This window comes from Phyllostomus discolor, chromosome 4, assembly GCF_004126475.2.
Source record: "Phyllostomus discolor isolate MPI-MPIP mPhyDis1 chromosome 4, mPhyDis1.pri.v3, whole genome shotgun sequence".
NCBI lineage: Eukaryota > Metazoa > Chordata > Mammalia > Chiroptera > Phyllostomidae > Phyllostomus > Phyllostomus discolor.
In genome coordinates, this window is record NC_040906.2 from 17731732 (window position 1) to 17750338 (window position 18607).

At 38.9% G+C, this 18607-nt stretch overlaps 1 protein-coding gene across 1 annotated transcript in view; it reads left to right on the forward strand.

Annotated features, from left to right (window-relative positions):
• ABCA12 (ATP binding cassette subfamily A member 12) overlaps positions 1-18607 on the forward strand; it is a 167053-nt gene that overhangs the window by 123443 nt on the left and 25003 nt on the right. The window contains exons 25-38 of the mRNA XM_036022884.1: positions 837-906; positions 995-1129; positions 1923-2078; positions 2979-3165; positions 5248-5466; positions 6643-6839; positions 7523-7683; positions 8292-8528; positions 8874-9024; positions 11484-11736; positions 12336-12422; positions 13226-13319; positions 16032-16159; positions 18014-18101. Of these exons, the coding sequence (XP_035878777.1) occupies positions 837-906; positions 995-1129; positions 1923-2078; positions 2979-3165; positions 5248-5466; positions 6643-6839; positions 7523-7683; positions 8292-8528; positions 8874-9024; positions 11484-11736; positions 12336-12422; positions 13226-13319; positions 16032-16159; positions 18014-18101 (2163 nt within the window). The remainder of the gene's footprint in view (positions 1-836; positions 907-994; positions 1130-1922; positions 2079-2978; positions 3166-5247; positions 5467-6642; positions 6840-7522; positions 7684-8291; positions 8529-8873; positions 9025-11483; positions 11737-12335; positions 12423-13225; positions 13320-16031; positions 16160-18013; positions 18102-18607) is intronic.

Sequence of the window (18607 nt, forward strand, 5' to 3'; positions counted from 1 at the left end):
TTGTTAAGAAATGGTTCCTGAAGAAAGAACAGTTAGAATATAATATATCACATTTTGAAGAGCACCAAGAACTCTGACTCGAAAGCCCCTATTATGAGAATTATTCTCATATATCAATGATTTTCATGGTTTTCATGGCATACGGCATAACTTACAGGCATAAAAACAAATGCACTGACAACACATAGTCAATTTTGAATTTCTTTCTGCCTTTTAATTCAAAAGTGCTCAATTAATTTAAGAAGTCTGCTGAAAGCATTGAGATTATGAATTTTGGAAAGTAAAAGTAAACCTCTTTATTGACTAAGAGTCATATTAAAACTTTGCTTTCCACATAGAAATAAAAAGTGATAAATAACTTTCTTCTAATCTTGACTACTTTGGATTTAAACAAACTTTAAAATAATAATTTGTTGCAGTTGTAAGTATTCAATCAGTTGCTATTTTAGTGTTATTTCCTCATAATACTTCTGTTACCTGAAATCAATTTATGAAGTAAAAACATAATTTGGCTTCAAACATTTCATTTGGTTTTTATCTTAACATTGTATTACTTTGTACTTATCTATTTTATAAGTTGCTGAGCAACATTTAATAAGTTTAGACATATATTTTGGACATATGACAAATTTTTTTCAAGTTATAATTTCCCTCCTCTTGTTTTCTGCCATTTCCTCTTCTCTTCTTTCAGAGTTGTAGCATGCTTGGTAAGGGACCTCTGTATTTTTAAGTATGATTTTATCTACATATGTCCAAAGTTTAAGTATGTCAAGGTCCGTCTGGGTGAAAAGTATGAAATCTTCAAGAGCTCTGATTGCTGTTTGTTCTCTTCACAGAGCCTTCTGTCGCCAACAGCATTCAGCTATGCCAGTCAGTACATTGCGCGATATGAAGAGCAGGGAATTGGTAGGCTCCTTACCGTGAAAGTGGGTTTTTGTCGTTCAAGACTGCCATATAGCTCACACACGAATAAATGCACGTGTTCACTTCGTAGGTCTTCAGTGGGACAATATGTACAGCTCCCCCGTTCAGGATGACACCACCTCCTTTGGCTGGCTGTGCGGTCTGATTGTAGCTGACTCCTTCATTTATTTCCTCATTGCCTGGTACGTCAGGAATGTCTTCCCAGGTACGAACATACTCCCTACACATGCCTGCTTCTTATGGTTGTCCCCGTTATGAGTTGGCTAACATATATTTTCTAATGTTTGATTTACCACATATGATCTTTAAAAATAAATATTTAAATTCCAAAATTAACCAAAATGTCTTCAGGATGAGACAATGCACCTAGGGGGGTCCTTCTCTGATGTTTCTTAAAAGGATGGAGTGAATTAAGAGGCACGGAATCCAGTCTTTCCAAGTGGGAGTACAGGGCAAAAGCCAAGTCTCCGCATTCGAAGGAGAATTTACCAAATTCTAATGGAAAATGACTAGTTGGATTTCCCCTTCTTAGCTCTCAAGTGGTCATCACGTCTAGCATGCTTGGGAGTTTTCCGTTAAGCCGTATTTATATTTGTGCAAATGTGTAAAGAGAGAAATAAGATCGATGATTGCCTGGGACTTGGGTGGGAGCAGGGAGTATCTGCAAAGGGGCCTGAGAGAACTTTTTGAAGTTACAAAAATATTCTATTATGTGGTGATGGTTGTCCAGTTTTTAAATTTTACTAAAATCATCTGACTCTGTGCTTACAAGGAGTAAATTTCATGGCACATCATTATATCCCAAAGAAGCTGTTTAAAAAGGAAAGATGTTTTTAAAAAGCTATGTTTTTTACTTGGAAAACTGAGAGCACTCAGTTTTATACAGTAAACAATGAAACTACTTCCTGAACCATTTGTAGTCATCTGTTATTCAGCTATTGATGCTTAGTATTAACAATCAATTCATAGCTATCCTTTCTAATACATTTTTATTACAGGTACATATGGCATGGCAGCTCCGTGGTATTTCCCAGTTCTTCCTTCCTACTGGAAGAAGCAATTTGGATATGCAGAGGTGAAGCATGAGAAGAGCAATGGCTTGATGTTTACTAATATCATGATGCAGAACACCAACCCCTCTGCCAGCAAGACAAGTAGGTCAACAACATGCATTGTTACGAGAGATGTGATATAAAATTTACGTGACTAGTGATTTTAATTATGTTTTCCTGAATGGCAAGATTATTCTTTTCATCATGGATGAATATGTCTACACATACGTGTTTGGACTCTTATGGAGATTAAATTGTGGCTTTTTCTGGGCCCATTAGCTTAGTTGGTTAGCATATGGTGCTAATTAGTCCAAGACTGTAAATCCCTTTGTGGTCCAGTTAGACTCACACAGAGAAAAATTTTCTTGCTTGGCCATGGTCTGCACCCCAAACTCCAGCCATCTGTCACTAGTCATAAGGAGTAACCAAGTAACAAGTATGGATAGTTTAGCATAACCTATCACCAACACTGGACAGTTTAAAGTTCATGTCTTACTGACGTTGGGTGAGTAGTGTCACTTTTATGAAGCAAAGATGGCCCACAAAAATGGTCCCTTTGTGATGCCTGAAGGAGCTGTGGAGAGTAATGAATGAACTGGATTCTGTAAACCACAGGTCTGAGCTAAAGAGCTAGCCTTGTCACTGTGAAATCACACCTTGTAGACATTTCTTCCATAAGCTGGCATCATCCTATCCAATCAGAGAACCAAACCTTAGGCTTGTTTTTTGAACATTTGAGATTTGCTGAATAAAACAGAATTCACTATAATGTTACTGTGTTTCTGGGACTGTATTTTCTGACAGAGAAGGGTCACGAAGACCTTAGAAAATATAGCTCCACATTCTTTAACCTAGTGAGGAGGCTAAGAGCTATAACAGGTCATTTGTTTCCAGAATTATATTTTACATAGAGGGTTGTAATTTTAATTAAGAAAAAGTCTAACTCTGGCTGTGTTTTCTTTCTTGGTGAGCTTACAACAATTTCTCTTGATTTCTCTACAGGTCCTGAATATATGTTTTCTTCCAATATTGAACCTGAACCTAAGGATCTAACAGTCGGGGTGGCCCTGCATGGAGTCACAAAGATCTATGGCTCAAAAATCGCTGTTGATAACCTCAATCTGAACTTTTATGAAGGGCATATTACTTCACTGCTGGGGCCCAATGGAGCTGGGAAAACTACTACCATGTACGTGACTTTATAATGCTCACCATGGAAGCATATTATTCCATATTTCCTCAACTCTTTAAAAAATTAAAGCCATTACATCTCCCAGATGGATTAAGATGGCTCAGAGATCCCAAACTGTGAGCGCAAAGGCCAGATCAAGCCCACCAGACAGGCTTACTTCTTCTACCTAGTATTGCTCCCCACCCCCCACCCAGTACTTCTTAAAATGTTTAATTCAGTGCCAATATTTAAAAATAAGGACGTTTTCTAATTAAAAAAGTATTCTTGCATCTCTTAGATAAAATGAAGTTTTGGCAACATTGAATTCACAGTCTTGGATTGGGACAATTGGTTGGGGTATATTAGTGACTTTTCCCTTAAAGGAGGTATCTGCTTCCTCATTTACTTCTGGTCCCTACCAATTCATGCAATCCCATGTGCCCAGTCTGTTTTCACTTATTTGCATTCTATGCTCACATATAAGCTTGAGTTTACATGCTCTTGTATAAACACACTCAGCCACAGCTGCTCCTTCACAGGGAAGCCTTGCCTTGATTCCTAAAGAATTGAAAGAACCACCAGCTCTCAGATGCAGATCAAAAAGGGCAGAAGTGGCACATGCACTCTCCTTTCTCAGCCTTCACTTAGCTGGCATTTTCCTGTGTCTGAATGGGGAAAAGATTCCAATGTTTTAGAAGTGGCATTGTTTAGATTTTGGGATGTGGTTATACACTTGCCACACTCCACATTGCTTGTCTGGGAGCCAGCTCTAAGATGCTGTTGGCATTCTAGCCCTTATTTGAGAAAAAAAAAAGTCAGTAGCTGGACATCCTATTTAGTATCATCATAAGTAAATTCAGTGACTGCCAAGCTGTTTTTGAATTAATTTGTTTTGTAAATAAAGGGGGGGAAGGAAGGTCATGAAATGAGTGAACATGTTATAACTGTATTATATGACCTGGTCAAATTCAGAGTTGGCTTTCTAGTGTGAAAAGAGTGATTAAAAGGCAAGATCTCTAACAGACAATGAGAAACCCATGAAGAAAAGAGACAGAGAAAGCTTTTGAAGAGGCTGTCATTTTAGCTGAGAAAGCTACCATCTTATTCTTCTGAATATGAACCTTTAATATAAAGAATGAGATATTATATGTGTTTTAATGGGAAGGATTGCATATTTTATCGGCTCCCTGTTTAGTCCACAGTAGTCATTGGAGTTCTCAGCACTTGTTAGGTACTGAGACAGAGCAGTGGGAAAACAGATCCTTTCCCCGACCCCACAGAGCTTACATTTTAGTGAAGAAAATGGATATTAAATAATTGCCCAGTTTACCAACCATCTAGAAGATGGCCAGGAATTATCTGAGTGAGAGTAGTCTAGCCACAAAGTGGACAAAGGGACTGGAGATGGCAAAGGAACGTGCTAGAGTAGAGTTAGCAGCCGCCAGCAGCACAGGCAAGTGGTAATGCTGGCTTGCACTGTGGCACGGCTGGGAAAATGGAAAGACGTGGGTGGAGTCATGAGACTAAGAGAGGAGGAAGAGGCAAAATCAGCTGGATCTGAGGCTTGTGCAACCACTGTATTAATTTACTAGATGTTGAAGGAGATAACACCAACAAGGACACGTGGGAGTGCAAAGACCGTTTGTTAGTTTTAAACACGTTGAGTTAGAGGACTCTGGAAGGTATCTTCTGGAGACGTAGCATAGCCTCTTAGATGTATAAAACAGAGCCTGGAAGTGAGTGATGAGATCAGGGCTAGTGATCTACATTTGAGACTAACAACCTGTAGATACCATCTGATGCCAAGGGAGTACATCAATTTGCTAAAAGAGAGAATGTACTGGCAATTAAGAAGTCCAACCACTTCTGTCATTATCATCATCATCATTATGTAGTATTTATGCAACACCCTAAATTAGGAAGAGCTTAATAGTAATTTTTATTTTTTATTCCCATTCAATACCATTTTGTTTCATAGTTTTACCTTGCCTAAGGAAATACACTGGTAACATTTTTCTGCTAACAGATGAGTTGTATTTAATCCTAAAATCTAGCTCTCATGCTTGGTTTACACCAACTTTATCATTTCTCTATTTCCAGCTCCATGTTGACTGGACTGTTTGGGGCCTCAGCAGGTACCATCTTTGTTTATGGAAAAGATATCAAAACAGACCTGCACAGCGTACGCAAGAGCATGGGAGTCTGCATGCAGCATGACGTCTTGTTTAGTTACCTCACTACCAAAGAACACCTTCTCCTATATGGCTCCATCAAAGTTCCTCACTGGACTAAAAAGCAGCTGCATGAGGAAGTAAAGAGGTCAGTTATGGGAGGACTGAGAATATGCGTTGGCGGCTCAAAGAGAAATTGAGCTACTGTAATAATACCAATAGGAAACATGTTCTCACAAACCAACTGATTTTTTAGTTTTTTACTTCTCTGATGGTGAATACATTTAATATCAATGGAGGAATTGTTGAAATCTGTTCAACTCTGGCTTCTATATTGCCCCAAATCCTCTGTTTCTAATCTCCATGGCTACTGCACCGGTCCAAGCCCCCTAACTGGATCCCCAGGTCTATTCTCCCTTATCTAGTCTCTCCTGCACAGAGTGGCCAGGGTGACCCTTGTAAACTGCAGATCAGAGTATGCCGTCCTTGAGACCAAGACCCTCTCATGGCTTCTCACCACACTCAGAGTGGAACTCTGTCATGTCTTTATCCAAGCCTACCTCTGAGGCCCTACTCGACCTGCCCCCAATCTCACTTTGGACTCATTTCCTTCTAGTCTCCCAGAGTTCCCTCTGCCCTGGGCACATGGGCCTATTGCACACTTGCTCACGCTAAGCCTTCTCCGGCCTCAGGGCTTCTCACTTCCTGTTCCCTGTCCTCAGAGCAGCTTTTCCCAAACAGCCACTTGACTTTCTCTCCCACTTCCCTGGTTTCTGATGAAATGTCACCTTCTGAGGGGACCTCCATATATAAAACTGGTGCCTAAAACAGCATGCCCCAGGTGCTATTTATCTCCTGTCCCCTGCTTTATTCACTTTCATCACACTTATCACCACCTGGCATATTATAAACTTCCTTGGCAATATGTTTGTCAACTAAATTTTCTCTGATCCTTCCTGAAACACACACAGATTAGAACTAAACTGTTTATGGGTAGGGGCATTACCTGCTTACTTCTTTCCCCCAGCACCTGAAACAGAGTCTGGCACTAAAAGGCCAGATTCTCTATAAATATTTGTCAAATGAGTGAACAAAAGAATGAGCCATATATTCCCTTATGTTGTTTCCTAAGCAGTAATTTTATAACTCCGACTAGATGATACATAATAAATAAGTATGTCAAGAATTTTCAATAGTTTATTGCACCTTGCTGAGCATATGATGGTTGTTTAGTGAATATCTATCATTTAGGGGACTTATTGTGTTTTTCCACTATTTAACTGGTCTATCTGTAAGAAATAACCACCATTCATTATTTTTGAAGGACTTTAAAAGACACTGGACTATATAGCCATCGTCATAAGAGAGTTGGAACATTGTCAGGAGGCATGAAGAGGAAGTTATCCATATCCATAGCTCTCATTGGTGGATCAAGGGTGGTCATTTTGGACGAACCATCCACCGGAGTTGACCCATGTTCTCGCCGAAGTATATGGGATGTTATATCCAAGAACAAAACTGGTATGAGTACTTTTTTATAGCTTCTCTACCCAAGAGTCATAAGTTTGCTCTCTGGGATCCATACACACAAGCAAACTGAAGCCTTTCTGTTTATGACACCCACCAAAGGCCTCCCATGGGCTCTTCCTTTTCTCAAGTCTTCGTTCCACCCAGCTAAATGTCTGGACCAATCAGTTAATATCAGTGTAGTGCCCACCGTGAGTTGACCACTTAACGGGCCTTTTTGAGAGCATGCAAATCCAGTAGACGTTCCAAGTTCTGCCTAGAGGAGCTTAGAATCTAATTAGAGATACCAAACGTACACAAATGAAAATAAACTGAAAACAGAATAAATAAGTGCTAACAGGATGTGAAGCAAAGAGCAATCAGAGCAGAGTGGATTAATCAGAGAGGAATATTCAAAAAGTCTTTAAAATTAATGCTTCTTCATAGTGGCAAAGGGAATGGTGGGGGTGGGGAGATAAGGAGGGTTGGAAATAGAAAAAGAGAAACCTCCAAATATTTTAGGAGCAGCCCTGAATTTCTCTTTGATCCTTTTGGAAGCTCCTTCCGGTCAGTTTTTCTGTTACCTCATAAATGTGAGTCTTCCCATAAATCGCAAGATTTACTTGTGCTAATTCTCTGTATCTTGGGAACCATATTTTCGTTTTTCATCCTTGGCTGTTCCACTCTGTGTTTTCAAGCCAGAACAATCATCCTCTCGACACACCACTTGGACGAGGCCGAAGTGCTGAGTGACCGCATCGCCTTCCTGGAGCAGGGGGGGCTGCGCTGCTGTGGGTCGCCCTTCTACCTCAAGGAAGCATTTGGGGACGGCTACCACCTCACGCTCACCAAGAAAAAGGTTTGTAGGAGAGAAAATACACCTTAGTATGGGGTCATAAGTGAATTTTGTGTGAAACAGAGGCAGACTCTCTCCAACTTTATTCATTGCTAAAATTCCCTATTAGTATGTTAGAGTCATATTTCTCAAACCTGAGCAAGCCTCAGGACACCTGGCGGGTCTAGGAAAACTGAGACCTCCAGCCCCACCCCAAGGGTCTCTGATTCTGTAGGTCAGTCTGGGATAAGGCTCCAGAATTTACTACATTTCTAACAAGCCATGCCACTATCTGGGAGCAAAGAAGCAGTTGTAAAGGCCCCGAGGAGAGGCTGTGTCTGAGCCTGAAGCACTCTCAAAACAGAAAAGAGACTGTGGTTTCAAGTGACGGAGAACAGTGGGCAGTGAGGCTCGGGAAGGGATGCAGTGAGATAGGAGAATGGAGCCGGAGAATGGTTATTTGCATGCAACCACAGGGACGCCCTGTGGGGCAGGGAGCCACTGAAGGAGGGATGTGATTTCTGAGGTCTGGGGTGGCTGAGAAGAACTCACCACCCCCTGATCAGGGCCCCGGGACCCTGCAGGGTAAAGACAAAGGAGTATTTAACTTTTGTTTTTTTTCTTTCCCCTAGAGTCCAAATCTAAATGCAAGTGCAGTATGTGACACAACGGCTGTGACAGCGATGATCCAATCACACCTCCCTGAAGCCTACCTGAAGGAGGACATCGGGGGAGAGCTGGTTTATGTGCTCCCTCCATTCAGCACCAAAGTCTCGGGAGCCTACCTGTCACTCCTAAGGGCGCTGGACAACGGCATGGGCGGCCTCAACATCGGCTGCTACGGCATTTCCGACACCACCGTGGAAGAGGTGCTCCTGGGCGTTTCTTAGAGCTGATATCATTGCTGTCCTCTTAAAATAAGGCTATACCATTTTTAAAAAAAGAACAGAAATATTTTTAAATGAACATTTCATAAAATCTTAAAATTACCTCAATGTCATTCTTATATAAGACTGGCTTCTGAGAAAAAAACAAAAAAAACAAAAAGTGTTGCTCCAATGAGAGAATGCCTATCTTTTACTTACAAATATGTGCACTTCAAGCCAAACTAATTTTCTTGATAAATGTGAGAAGAATGGAAAATCAAAATTGAGCCTAGAAACTAAAGATAGGTGTGATTGATATTAAGGAAGTATAATGTCTTTTCTTTCCAGGTCTTCCTGAACTTGACTAAAGAGTCACAGAAAAATAGGGATATGAGACTTGAGCACTTAACACAAAAGAAGATTGGAAATGCCAGCACCAGTGGCACCTCGACCCCGGATGACCTGTCCGTGAGCAGCAGCAACTTCACAGACAGAGACGGTATGGATCTAAGCGTGCGTGTTGCTTGATTTCAGTAAAGGACATAAGTAAGAAAATTCACGTGATAGATTTTGATTTTTTGAAACTCAATTTTAAATCATCTCTAAATTCAATAAGCTTAAAGAAATATAAACTTAAAGTATATTTACTCCACATATATATTTTTAAATGTTTATTTATTGATGTTTTTTAGAGATAGAGGAAGGGGGGAGGGAGGGGGAGAGTGGGAGAGAGGGCAGAGACACGGGAACATTGATATGTTGTTTCTCTGATTCTGCATTCATTGGCTGATTCTTGTGTGTGTTCTGATTGGGTGACCACACCCACAGCCTTGGCCTTTCAGGATGATGCTTAACTGACCTAGCTACCTGGCCAGGGTCTCTAATTCAAAAAATAGCCTGAGAATGTTCAAGAGATTCCCTATTAGGACAATGATGAGTATTCCTCTATCCGCCAGTAGTCGTTTTCAACATGTAACTAACAAAGGTCTCAGATTTGTGTTCAACAAGTTAAAATCCTTCTTTGTAGCTGGCACTATTCCACAGCCCACAAAGTAACCTTTTAAAGTAGTTCACTCATTCTTATTAGATATGTCTGAGTGGAGATAATAGTCATTTTTTAAAAGTTAAAAACATAGTCATCACTCATTGCGGAACCTCACTGGAAAACATGTCTAACCTTCCCACCTCTCCTAGCAATTCAGGTGCTGGGAGGAAATTCAGGCTTTGAGAAAATGCTTTTGGAGGAGGGTCTCTGAACTGATGAAGTTGGAGCCAATGGCTATGACTCTGTAATAATAGGTCTCTCTCCCCAATTCTTCACACAATGCACGATTGAAAAATCATGTTTCTTAACACAACATTGAGGAATTGAACTCTTTTGAAAATAAGTTCTATTCAGTTATTCTCTTTCTGACAGTTAATTTATTCCTTTGAAGACACTATTTATTTAAGGAAACATATAGTAAAATATTATATAAATTATGGAATAGTCATTTCAACAGTTTGTTTAAATTGATAAAAATCTCTAGGAACAGAACTTTTAATTAAGCACTTGCCTGGCTCTAAAACTCAGAAAAGATCATCTCTAATGTTTGTATAATTCTGGAACTTGGAAGTCTCATTTGTCTTCCGCCTCATTCCTCATATATCATCTTTTGGGGAATATAATTGTCTACTCCATGGAATCGAGGACTTTGAAAGTGGTCATCTGCTTCAGGAAGTAAATGTTATACATTTGTCTCATAATTTGAAATAGTTCTTCAGCCAAAATATACCTGTTATTGACTATATTTTAGAAATCTCATTTGCTCCATTTGATACATCTGTAAATCATCCACCTGTAATTTCTCAAGAAACAGAAAAGCATACTAATTAACTTAAAATATTTAGCTCTGTCGACAATTCTCCTCTGCAGAGATGTGAGTTTGCATTTAAATTTGTTCACGCTGTTAAATTGGAGTTCATTTTAAATTAAGCAGCTTTGTATTTTTCCTTATCAGCTAAATGAAGATCATGATTTTTTGTGCTGCATAATTTGTGATGAAGAATTTTAACTACCCACAGAGCTGACAAATACTGTCATCTCATCACATGGCTTGCTTGGCGGCAGGCCTCAGGAAAGAATGTTGTATTTGGTCCTATTTTTTTAAAGGGTGCTGCTGGAATTCTCAGTTGTGGGGGCACTGATGAGGAAACAGTTTATGACCTCCACAGCTTCTCTGACTCCTAGAGGCCGTGGCATTGTTCTTAGCACTCAAAGAGCATTTCAGAAAAGACAAGGGTAGACATTTTGCCTAATAAGTTCTTCTTTGTGACTCAGGTGGTAAAAAAATGTTGTTTTGAAATGCCGTATAATTACTCCAAATTTCTAAAGCGAATGTAGCGAACAGGTGTTTGAGCTAGAGTTATACTTCAGAGGAGAGATTCTCCTTTTGTCACGTTTAAGGTGAATCCATTGGACTTCACATTGAGAGTGAGAGCCAATGAGACTTATAATCATGAAGTTCGCCACAGCAGGAATGAGTTCTTAGACAAGGTTGCTGTTTTGGTTTCCATTTATTGTATTTGAATTCAATCTCTTGGTGGAAGCAAACTCATTAGTATTAGTAATTAGCAATGCATACTGAGCCTGCATTGAGACCGGAGATTGGGGACAATGCTCGTTTATAAAATTCTAGACATCCCTTTGACATGGAAGACTACTAGGTGCATGATAATAATATTTTGCATATAGTGATTTATAATTTTCAAAGCACTTTTGCATGCAACACTATGACACGAAGTGGCTCAGGCTCAAAGCTGATATATCCAGAGCTGAACTAAAATCCAGATCTTTAAAATATAAGATTGTCCCACCATATCCCATTACATGATCTGCCCGTAGGCTTTTGAAGTGACTTTATGACTTGATTTATCCAGGCTCCCCAGAACCATATCAAATCTCTTTTTCTTAACCAGACAAAATCCTGACGAGAGGAGAGAGGTTGGATGGCTTTGGACTCTTACTGAAGAAGATCATGGCGATACTCATCAAGAGGTTCCACCACACCCGCAGGAACTGGAAAGGTTTCATTGCTCAGGTTGTCCTCCCCATTGTCTTTGTAACCACCGCCATGGGCCTGGGCACACTGAGGAATTCCAGCAACAGTTACCCAGAGATCCAGATCTCCCCATCTCTTTATGGCACCTCTGAGCAGACTGCCTTCTATGTGTGAGTTTCCTTCCCTTACCCAAAGCGATCTTTCCACATTGCTTCCAGGGGTACGGCTGCACCTGAATGAATGCAACGAAATGCTGAAGAATAAGAACTTAGAGGCCACAGTACCTAGTTCTGTCACAGGATTAGACAGTTGGATTTATTGTGACGTGACATGCCTACTGCCAACAAATAACGTTTAAGAGTTTGTGTGTTTGCCTAAAGATAAAGTTATGGTAGATCTTTATTTTTAATGACAAAACTTTAATCAAGAGAGTGAGGTTAGGTATGGCTTCCCAACCTATTGGAATGTATAGCAAATAATTTTTTACTGGTTTTACAAATTAAATAATAATGTCCGAATTTTGTGTAATATGTTATGTATACCCTATGCAATCACTAAATGCACACGACAATCAGAAGAATACCAAGGCAGCCAAATGGAGATGTGTGGGTTTCTTCCTGTGACACTTTTTATCTCTGTGATTAAGTCTCAGATTTTTAAAACAGCGGCTGCCTAGAGAGCCTATTTTATTTATTACTTATGAGCAGCAGGTTAATATGGGGGGCGAGTGAAGGAATCATGGATCTGTTTCTGGCCTTTAATGTTGCAGGAATTCTAACCCAAGCACAAAAGCCCTGGTCTCAGCAATGTGGGCCTTCCCTGGCATCGACAACACCTGCTTGAACATCAGTGATATGTAAGTGGTTCTTGTCCTTTTTCTTCTCTCCCACATTCCACTCTGTGTGTGTGTGTGTGTGTGTGTGCACACGTGCATGTGTGAGGGTGCAGGAGTGAGTAGATGTGGTTTGGGCTGGAGAAGGGCAGTGCAATGACAGAAATGTGTTTAACAGATGTGTTCTGTGTTCTTTCGTTCACTCCCTGGCTATGCTGTCATAATAATAAAAGATGCTTTATAACTTGTGAAGTTCTTTTCTGCACATATTTTCATTTCACAATCACAGCAACCCTGTGAATTACTAATCCCATTTTAAACATAAAGACACTGAGGCTCGTAGAGACTAAGATTCTTAAATAAAAAGTTTAGGTAGGAAGTTTTATAGCTAAAACTGAGACCCATGCTTTTCCCATGCTTTTGCACTAGGTAGCATTGCTCACTTAGACTTCCCAGATGGTACACAACACATGTGACCTGACATTAACGCATACTTTTGCTAAAGTATCCCCTTTCTGACAGAGAAAATAGTGAAAAGAACAAAGAGAAGAACGTGATCAAAAAGCCCTATCCTGCCGTATTAAGACAGTTTGCTGAGCTTTGGTTTTAATACAGTTTAAGTACCAAGTGCTCTCCCTCAACTCCCCCCAAAATGTCAGATTACTGGAAATTTTTTTCCGTTTCTTAGTTGCAATGTACACCCCACCAAGAAAACATCATTAATTTGTTCCTAGGACATGAATTTAATACCAGATACTTTTTTCTATGCACATCCATATACATGGGAACGCACGCAATCCTCACTTCAGTACCATTTTCACTTGCAGGAGTTGTTTAGAAAAAGACAGTCTGGGAGAATGGAACACGAGTGGAGAACGTATCACTAACTTCGGTGTTTGCTCCTGTTCAGAAAACGTCCAGGTAAGATGGAATTCAATTTTAGCGAAGTAGGGAAAAGAAAGAAATAAATATCAAAACTTGAAAGATCTATCTAGGTTACCAAAAAGTCAGTATAATTTCATTTTATGGAAGCTAGTAGCTCAGAGATGTGGACCTGGGCAGCTCAAACATACTGGCTTTGAACTTCAGGTCACTGTTGTAAATCCATCTCAGGACAAATTTCCAAAGGTGGGTAATTCCGTGATGGTCTTCGCAGAAACTCGCCCAAGATGGATTTTTGGTTTCAGTTCAGTTCCAGCTAGAAAGCTCTATATTTCATGCAACAAAATGCCACCATAATGGTCATATTTGAAAACACAGTGAGACCACCCCGAGTGGTCGGCCGGGGAGTCAGTGATGTGGAAGTCCAGAACAGAACTCCCTGTGTCTCTAAGCGGCACCTCCAGAAGGCTAGAAAAATTCGTGTCCTGAAAGAAACAGAAAAAATTGTCCAATTATTGTTTACCCTGTCTGTATTCTATAGATGTACACTGTAGGCCTATCAATTCAATAAACTTTTAAGAAAGCCAAATTCACTGGGGAAATTAAAGAGTCGAAGAAAAGAGATCACTATTAGTCTCTGCGAGTCGCTGTGTTGTCAGCCTACTTTCCCGTGGAGAGGACTCTCACAATATTTTCTTCAAAGTTATCATGTGACTGTACCCTGAACTCTTTGTACAATATGTTAGAGTGAAAATGTTTTCAGTAAATGCAGCCTATTTTTGTGTTTTCATGCAAGACAGTTACTAACAATGAAAGCTGAGATTCAAAGGGCATCTTCTGGAATCCTTGCTTATTTAAATATTAGTCTTAACTGGTACTCAAAGAGTTTTCTAATCTCTCCTCTAATCTATTTAATTTCTGAAATTCTTTATGTATTTTGTTTAGCTTACAGTGAAAGTCAACTAACAGTATTTAAATTTGGAATCTGGATACATTTTTTTAATAAAAAAGAAAAACCCCAGGAGATTAAAATTTTTTCAACCTCATACTCTGCTGATAAGAATCTAAATTTGTGTAAACAGTTTTTAAAAGTGTTTGGCAGTATCTACTAATGCTGAAGATATACATGCCATATATAGTCAGTAATTCCATTCCTATTATATACCCACTGGAAATGGGAATAAGTTCACCAAGAGACGTATACTAGAATATTTATAGCAATACTGTTCCTACTAGCTACCCAACTTTCCACTGGCAGTAAGGTGGAGAAATCAAGTGTAATATATTTCCATGATGGACTTCTCTACAGAACAAAATGGGAATAATTGATATGCAACAACATGTCTTACAGGAAGATTCTCACAAACAAAAGACGAGTAAAAAGGCCAAATACAAGGGAGTACATATAATACAACTCCGTTTATGTGAAATACAACAGCAGGCCAACCTACCCTGCAGTGCCGGCTGCATTGCAGGTGGTAGTGACTGGGAGGGAGTGTGACGAGGGGGGCACTGTGCTGTCTCCTAATCCAGGGACAGGTTACATGGCTTCAGTTTATCAGTTCACCATACAGTTCAATGTGTGCGCTTTTCTGTATGTATAACATAATTCAGTATAAATTAAAGCTAAATTGTTACCCTGCATATATAAGGGTATCTTCTCATTTGTGAAACCAGTGGCATTCTAGCATGTGACCTTCAGGTTGATACAATTCGATGTAAGGTGAAGGAAATTCAGCAATCATTTTTTAGAGCAACCTGCAACCCTAGGCTCTTGGTACACAGGTGTGGTACTAATCTCAGGGTGTGCGACCTTGTGTGAAGGGATGGAAAGAAAAACTGGAAGGACGCTAGGTTTTCCCCAAACGACACTTCATGGTAGCGAAACATGGGTAGCTTCCATGCGAAGTAAGTGGTCAGGAAGCGTAGAAAGCTACAACCATAAAAATAAGTGCTTAAAACTAAGCTCTGAGATTGTTTAGTAGTAACATACCAAAGCACTTAATTTTAACAAATGTGCAATTATAATGTGAGATGCTAACAGTGGGGCAGCTGGGCGAAGGGTCTACAGGGACCCTGTATTATTTTTGCAATATTTACATGACCTTGTTATTTGGAATAATTTTAGACTTCTATAAGTAAATATTAGTATTTAGATTTGCAGAAATATAAATTAAATTTAGATTTAGATAGATGTAAAATTGAGTTGTGGCACACATGTTTGGGACCTTAAACCTAATATAACTCAAGCTTGTTTTATTTATTTATTTATTTAATTGTTGTTCAAATATAGTTGTCCCCGTTTCCCCCCACCACTCAAACTTGTTCATCCACTGCCATTAGAGCCTGAGAATTTAAGCCTGTTATCTTTTCAGTTTGGGGCAAATATTTTTTTCTTCCCTGTGAATTACTGGGCGAATTTAGTCATCTCAGCGTTTAGTGTTATTCTCCTAACATATCAAGCTTGTCAGTACAGTAAAAGAAAAATCGCACCTTAGTTGTGTTCTGTTTTGACTTCAAGTGAACCCTAAACACATGTGTAAGCTCTCTCTCTATGACAACTGTTTGTTCTAATTTCTTGGCTTAGGCAAGATGCCTTCCTTTTCAAAGCTCTTTCAAGTCACAAACAGATGTCACCCTCCGTCAGTGACAATTAATAGACAAATCATGAGACTGAAGGTCCTTGCCATTTTTTATTTGATTTGCACTGCACTGGCCAGAAAGAACTTAATTTTTAACTTTATTTTTCAGGAATGTCCCAGGTTTAACTATTCTCCACCTCACAGAAGAACTTATTCTTCCCAAGTAATTTATGACCTCACTGGGCACCGCCTGGAAAATTATCTTATATCAACTGCTAATGAGTTTACACAGAGAAGGTAAATATACTCTGTTAATAACATTTAATTTAGCACATCTTGCTTCCTAATTTTAATGCTAACTGCCTTCTGAACTTGAGGCAATAGATGTAATGTCTATTGATTATTTACATGGTTAAATTATCTGTTTCATCTAAACAGCTTTATGTATTTAAAATTTAAGTAATAACTAAATTAAGATTCATTTGAGCAAATTAAAAAGCATTGATTTTTTTCAGCCTCAAAAATATATTGTAAAATTTGTACACTTTTTTTTCTTAAAGCAAGAGAATAGTTATTGAGTGAATTAGGCCAACCTGGAGAATTTTGAGGCATTGCTTTCAGCGACCAATGGCCTTAGTTCCAATACAAATATCTGCATGTGGACAAAACGTATACATGTGTCATTTAAGCATTTGCCATGGATGTAAGATCGGTAGGCTTGCATTTGTGAAAACAGGGATGGATCTGGGGGACACCATGCTGAGTGAAATAAGCCAACACAGAAACACAAATACTGCATGATCTCACTTATATGTGGAAACTAAAACAGTCAAACTCATAGAAATAGAGAGTAGTATGGTGCTTGCCAGAGACTGGGTCAAAGGATACAGCAGTTTCTGTTTACAAGATGAGTAGAGGCTGGAGATATAATCAACAGCAATGTGACAGAGTTAGCAATATTGTACTGCATAATACTTCAAATTAGCTAAGAGAATGGATCTTAAGAGTTCTCAGCTCATACACATAATACAGACAAAGAAAATGGTAACTGTGTGAGGTGATGGATATGTTAATAAGTTTGATTGTGGTGATGTATGTCACAATACATATCAAAACATCAAGCTGTACACTTTAAATATATACCGCTTTTTTTTTTGTTAATATACCTCAATAAAGCTGGGGAAGAGAGGAGTTGGTAGTCTTACAATAGCTACTCCTTTCTCCTTTCTTCTGTCTCTTCCCACTTTATTTTTCAATGTACATAAAGGACTAAAGTTAGCTGTAAAACAATTAAAATCTACAGATAAACAAAAAAGGAAAAAAATAGTCTCTCTCTCCCCAGATACAACCACTATTGGTTGTATATCCTTCCAGAAATTTTCTAGTCAAAGATACATGCAAATATTTGCAACAAAATGGGGTTGATTCTAAAACCTGGGTTTTTTTAAGTGAACAATACGCTACAGTGTTCTTTGCATGCCAAAACTATAGTGCTACAGCATCACGTTTAGGATGACAGTCACAAGAGGATCTTACCAGTGTGAAGCACCGTTATGTATTTAACCCAACACCTACTGGGACAGTTAAATAATCTATTCTTTAAAGTGCTTCTTGGATTTTTTTAAATTCAGTTTGTATTATTAAGAGACCAGGAACTGACAGGTAGTTACAGAGACCCAGCTCACCTTCAAATACCCAGGGAGGGAAAACACATGGCAAGAGGGGATGAGCTAAGGAAAAAGTCTGGGGAATAAAAGAAATGGAGTCATTAAAAAAAACAACTGATGTTATGTCTCTTTAATATTAGATTGCCTAAAAAAGGATATTTAAGTGCAGAGTCTTAAGATTGTGGAGCTGGTGCAGATCCAGTTAAGTTGGAGGAATTGATTAGATTATATGTCATTGATTTTCAGAATGATTACTCCACATTTGCTATTATTTAGAAGGATTTTTTACTTCTAGTTATAATGTACATTTTAGACTAAAATAGGATATGTCAAATTGATAAACATGTAAAATATTTGTCAGGCAGTATTTATTTCATACTGTAAATGTGTTCCTAATGGAAGGAAAAGACTGTGCTCTTAACCATTTTGGATCTATTTGTGACTATTTTCTCCATCAAACAAATATAAATTGTATTCACTCTAGATACGGAGGCTGGAGCTTTGGGCTGCCTTTGACTAACGACCTTCGTTTTGATGTAACAGCAGTTCCTGACAATAGAACACTTGCCAAGGTAAATTACGAACTTTCTTCTGGGATGTCATATAAATGAGAACGTGAACTTGAAATGTTCAAGCGATTTTATGAGGTAACAGCAAAACATAGGTACAATCCATTTGAAAAGCAGTTTGGAGTAATACAAACCCCACAGCACAGTGATTCTGTTCCCGTGTACTTACCCCAGGGAAACGTGCACACAGAAATACCAGGATACATATACAAATATGTACATAGCAGTGTTTCTCATGTTAGCCCAAAACACAGCCCCAAGTGCTCATAGACAGTAGAATCTTTTAGCAATGGAAATGAATAGACTTAGTTCTATATAAAATACAGGCTAAATCTCCCAAACATCATTAATAAGCAAAAGAAGAGACAAAAAGGAATGCATAACTGTAATTGCATTTACTGTCAACTTTGAAATTAAGCAAAACTCAACCATATTGTTTAGGGGGGAGAAAATTATGATTTGGAAGGACACAGAGGGTCAGTGAGAAATTACTCTGGATGCTGGCAATT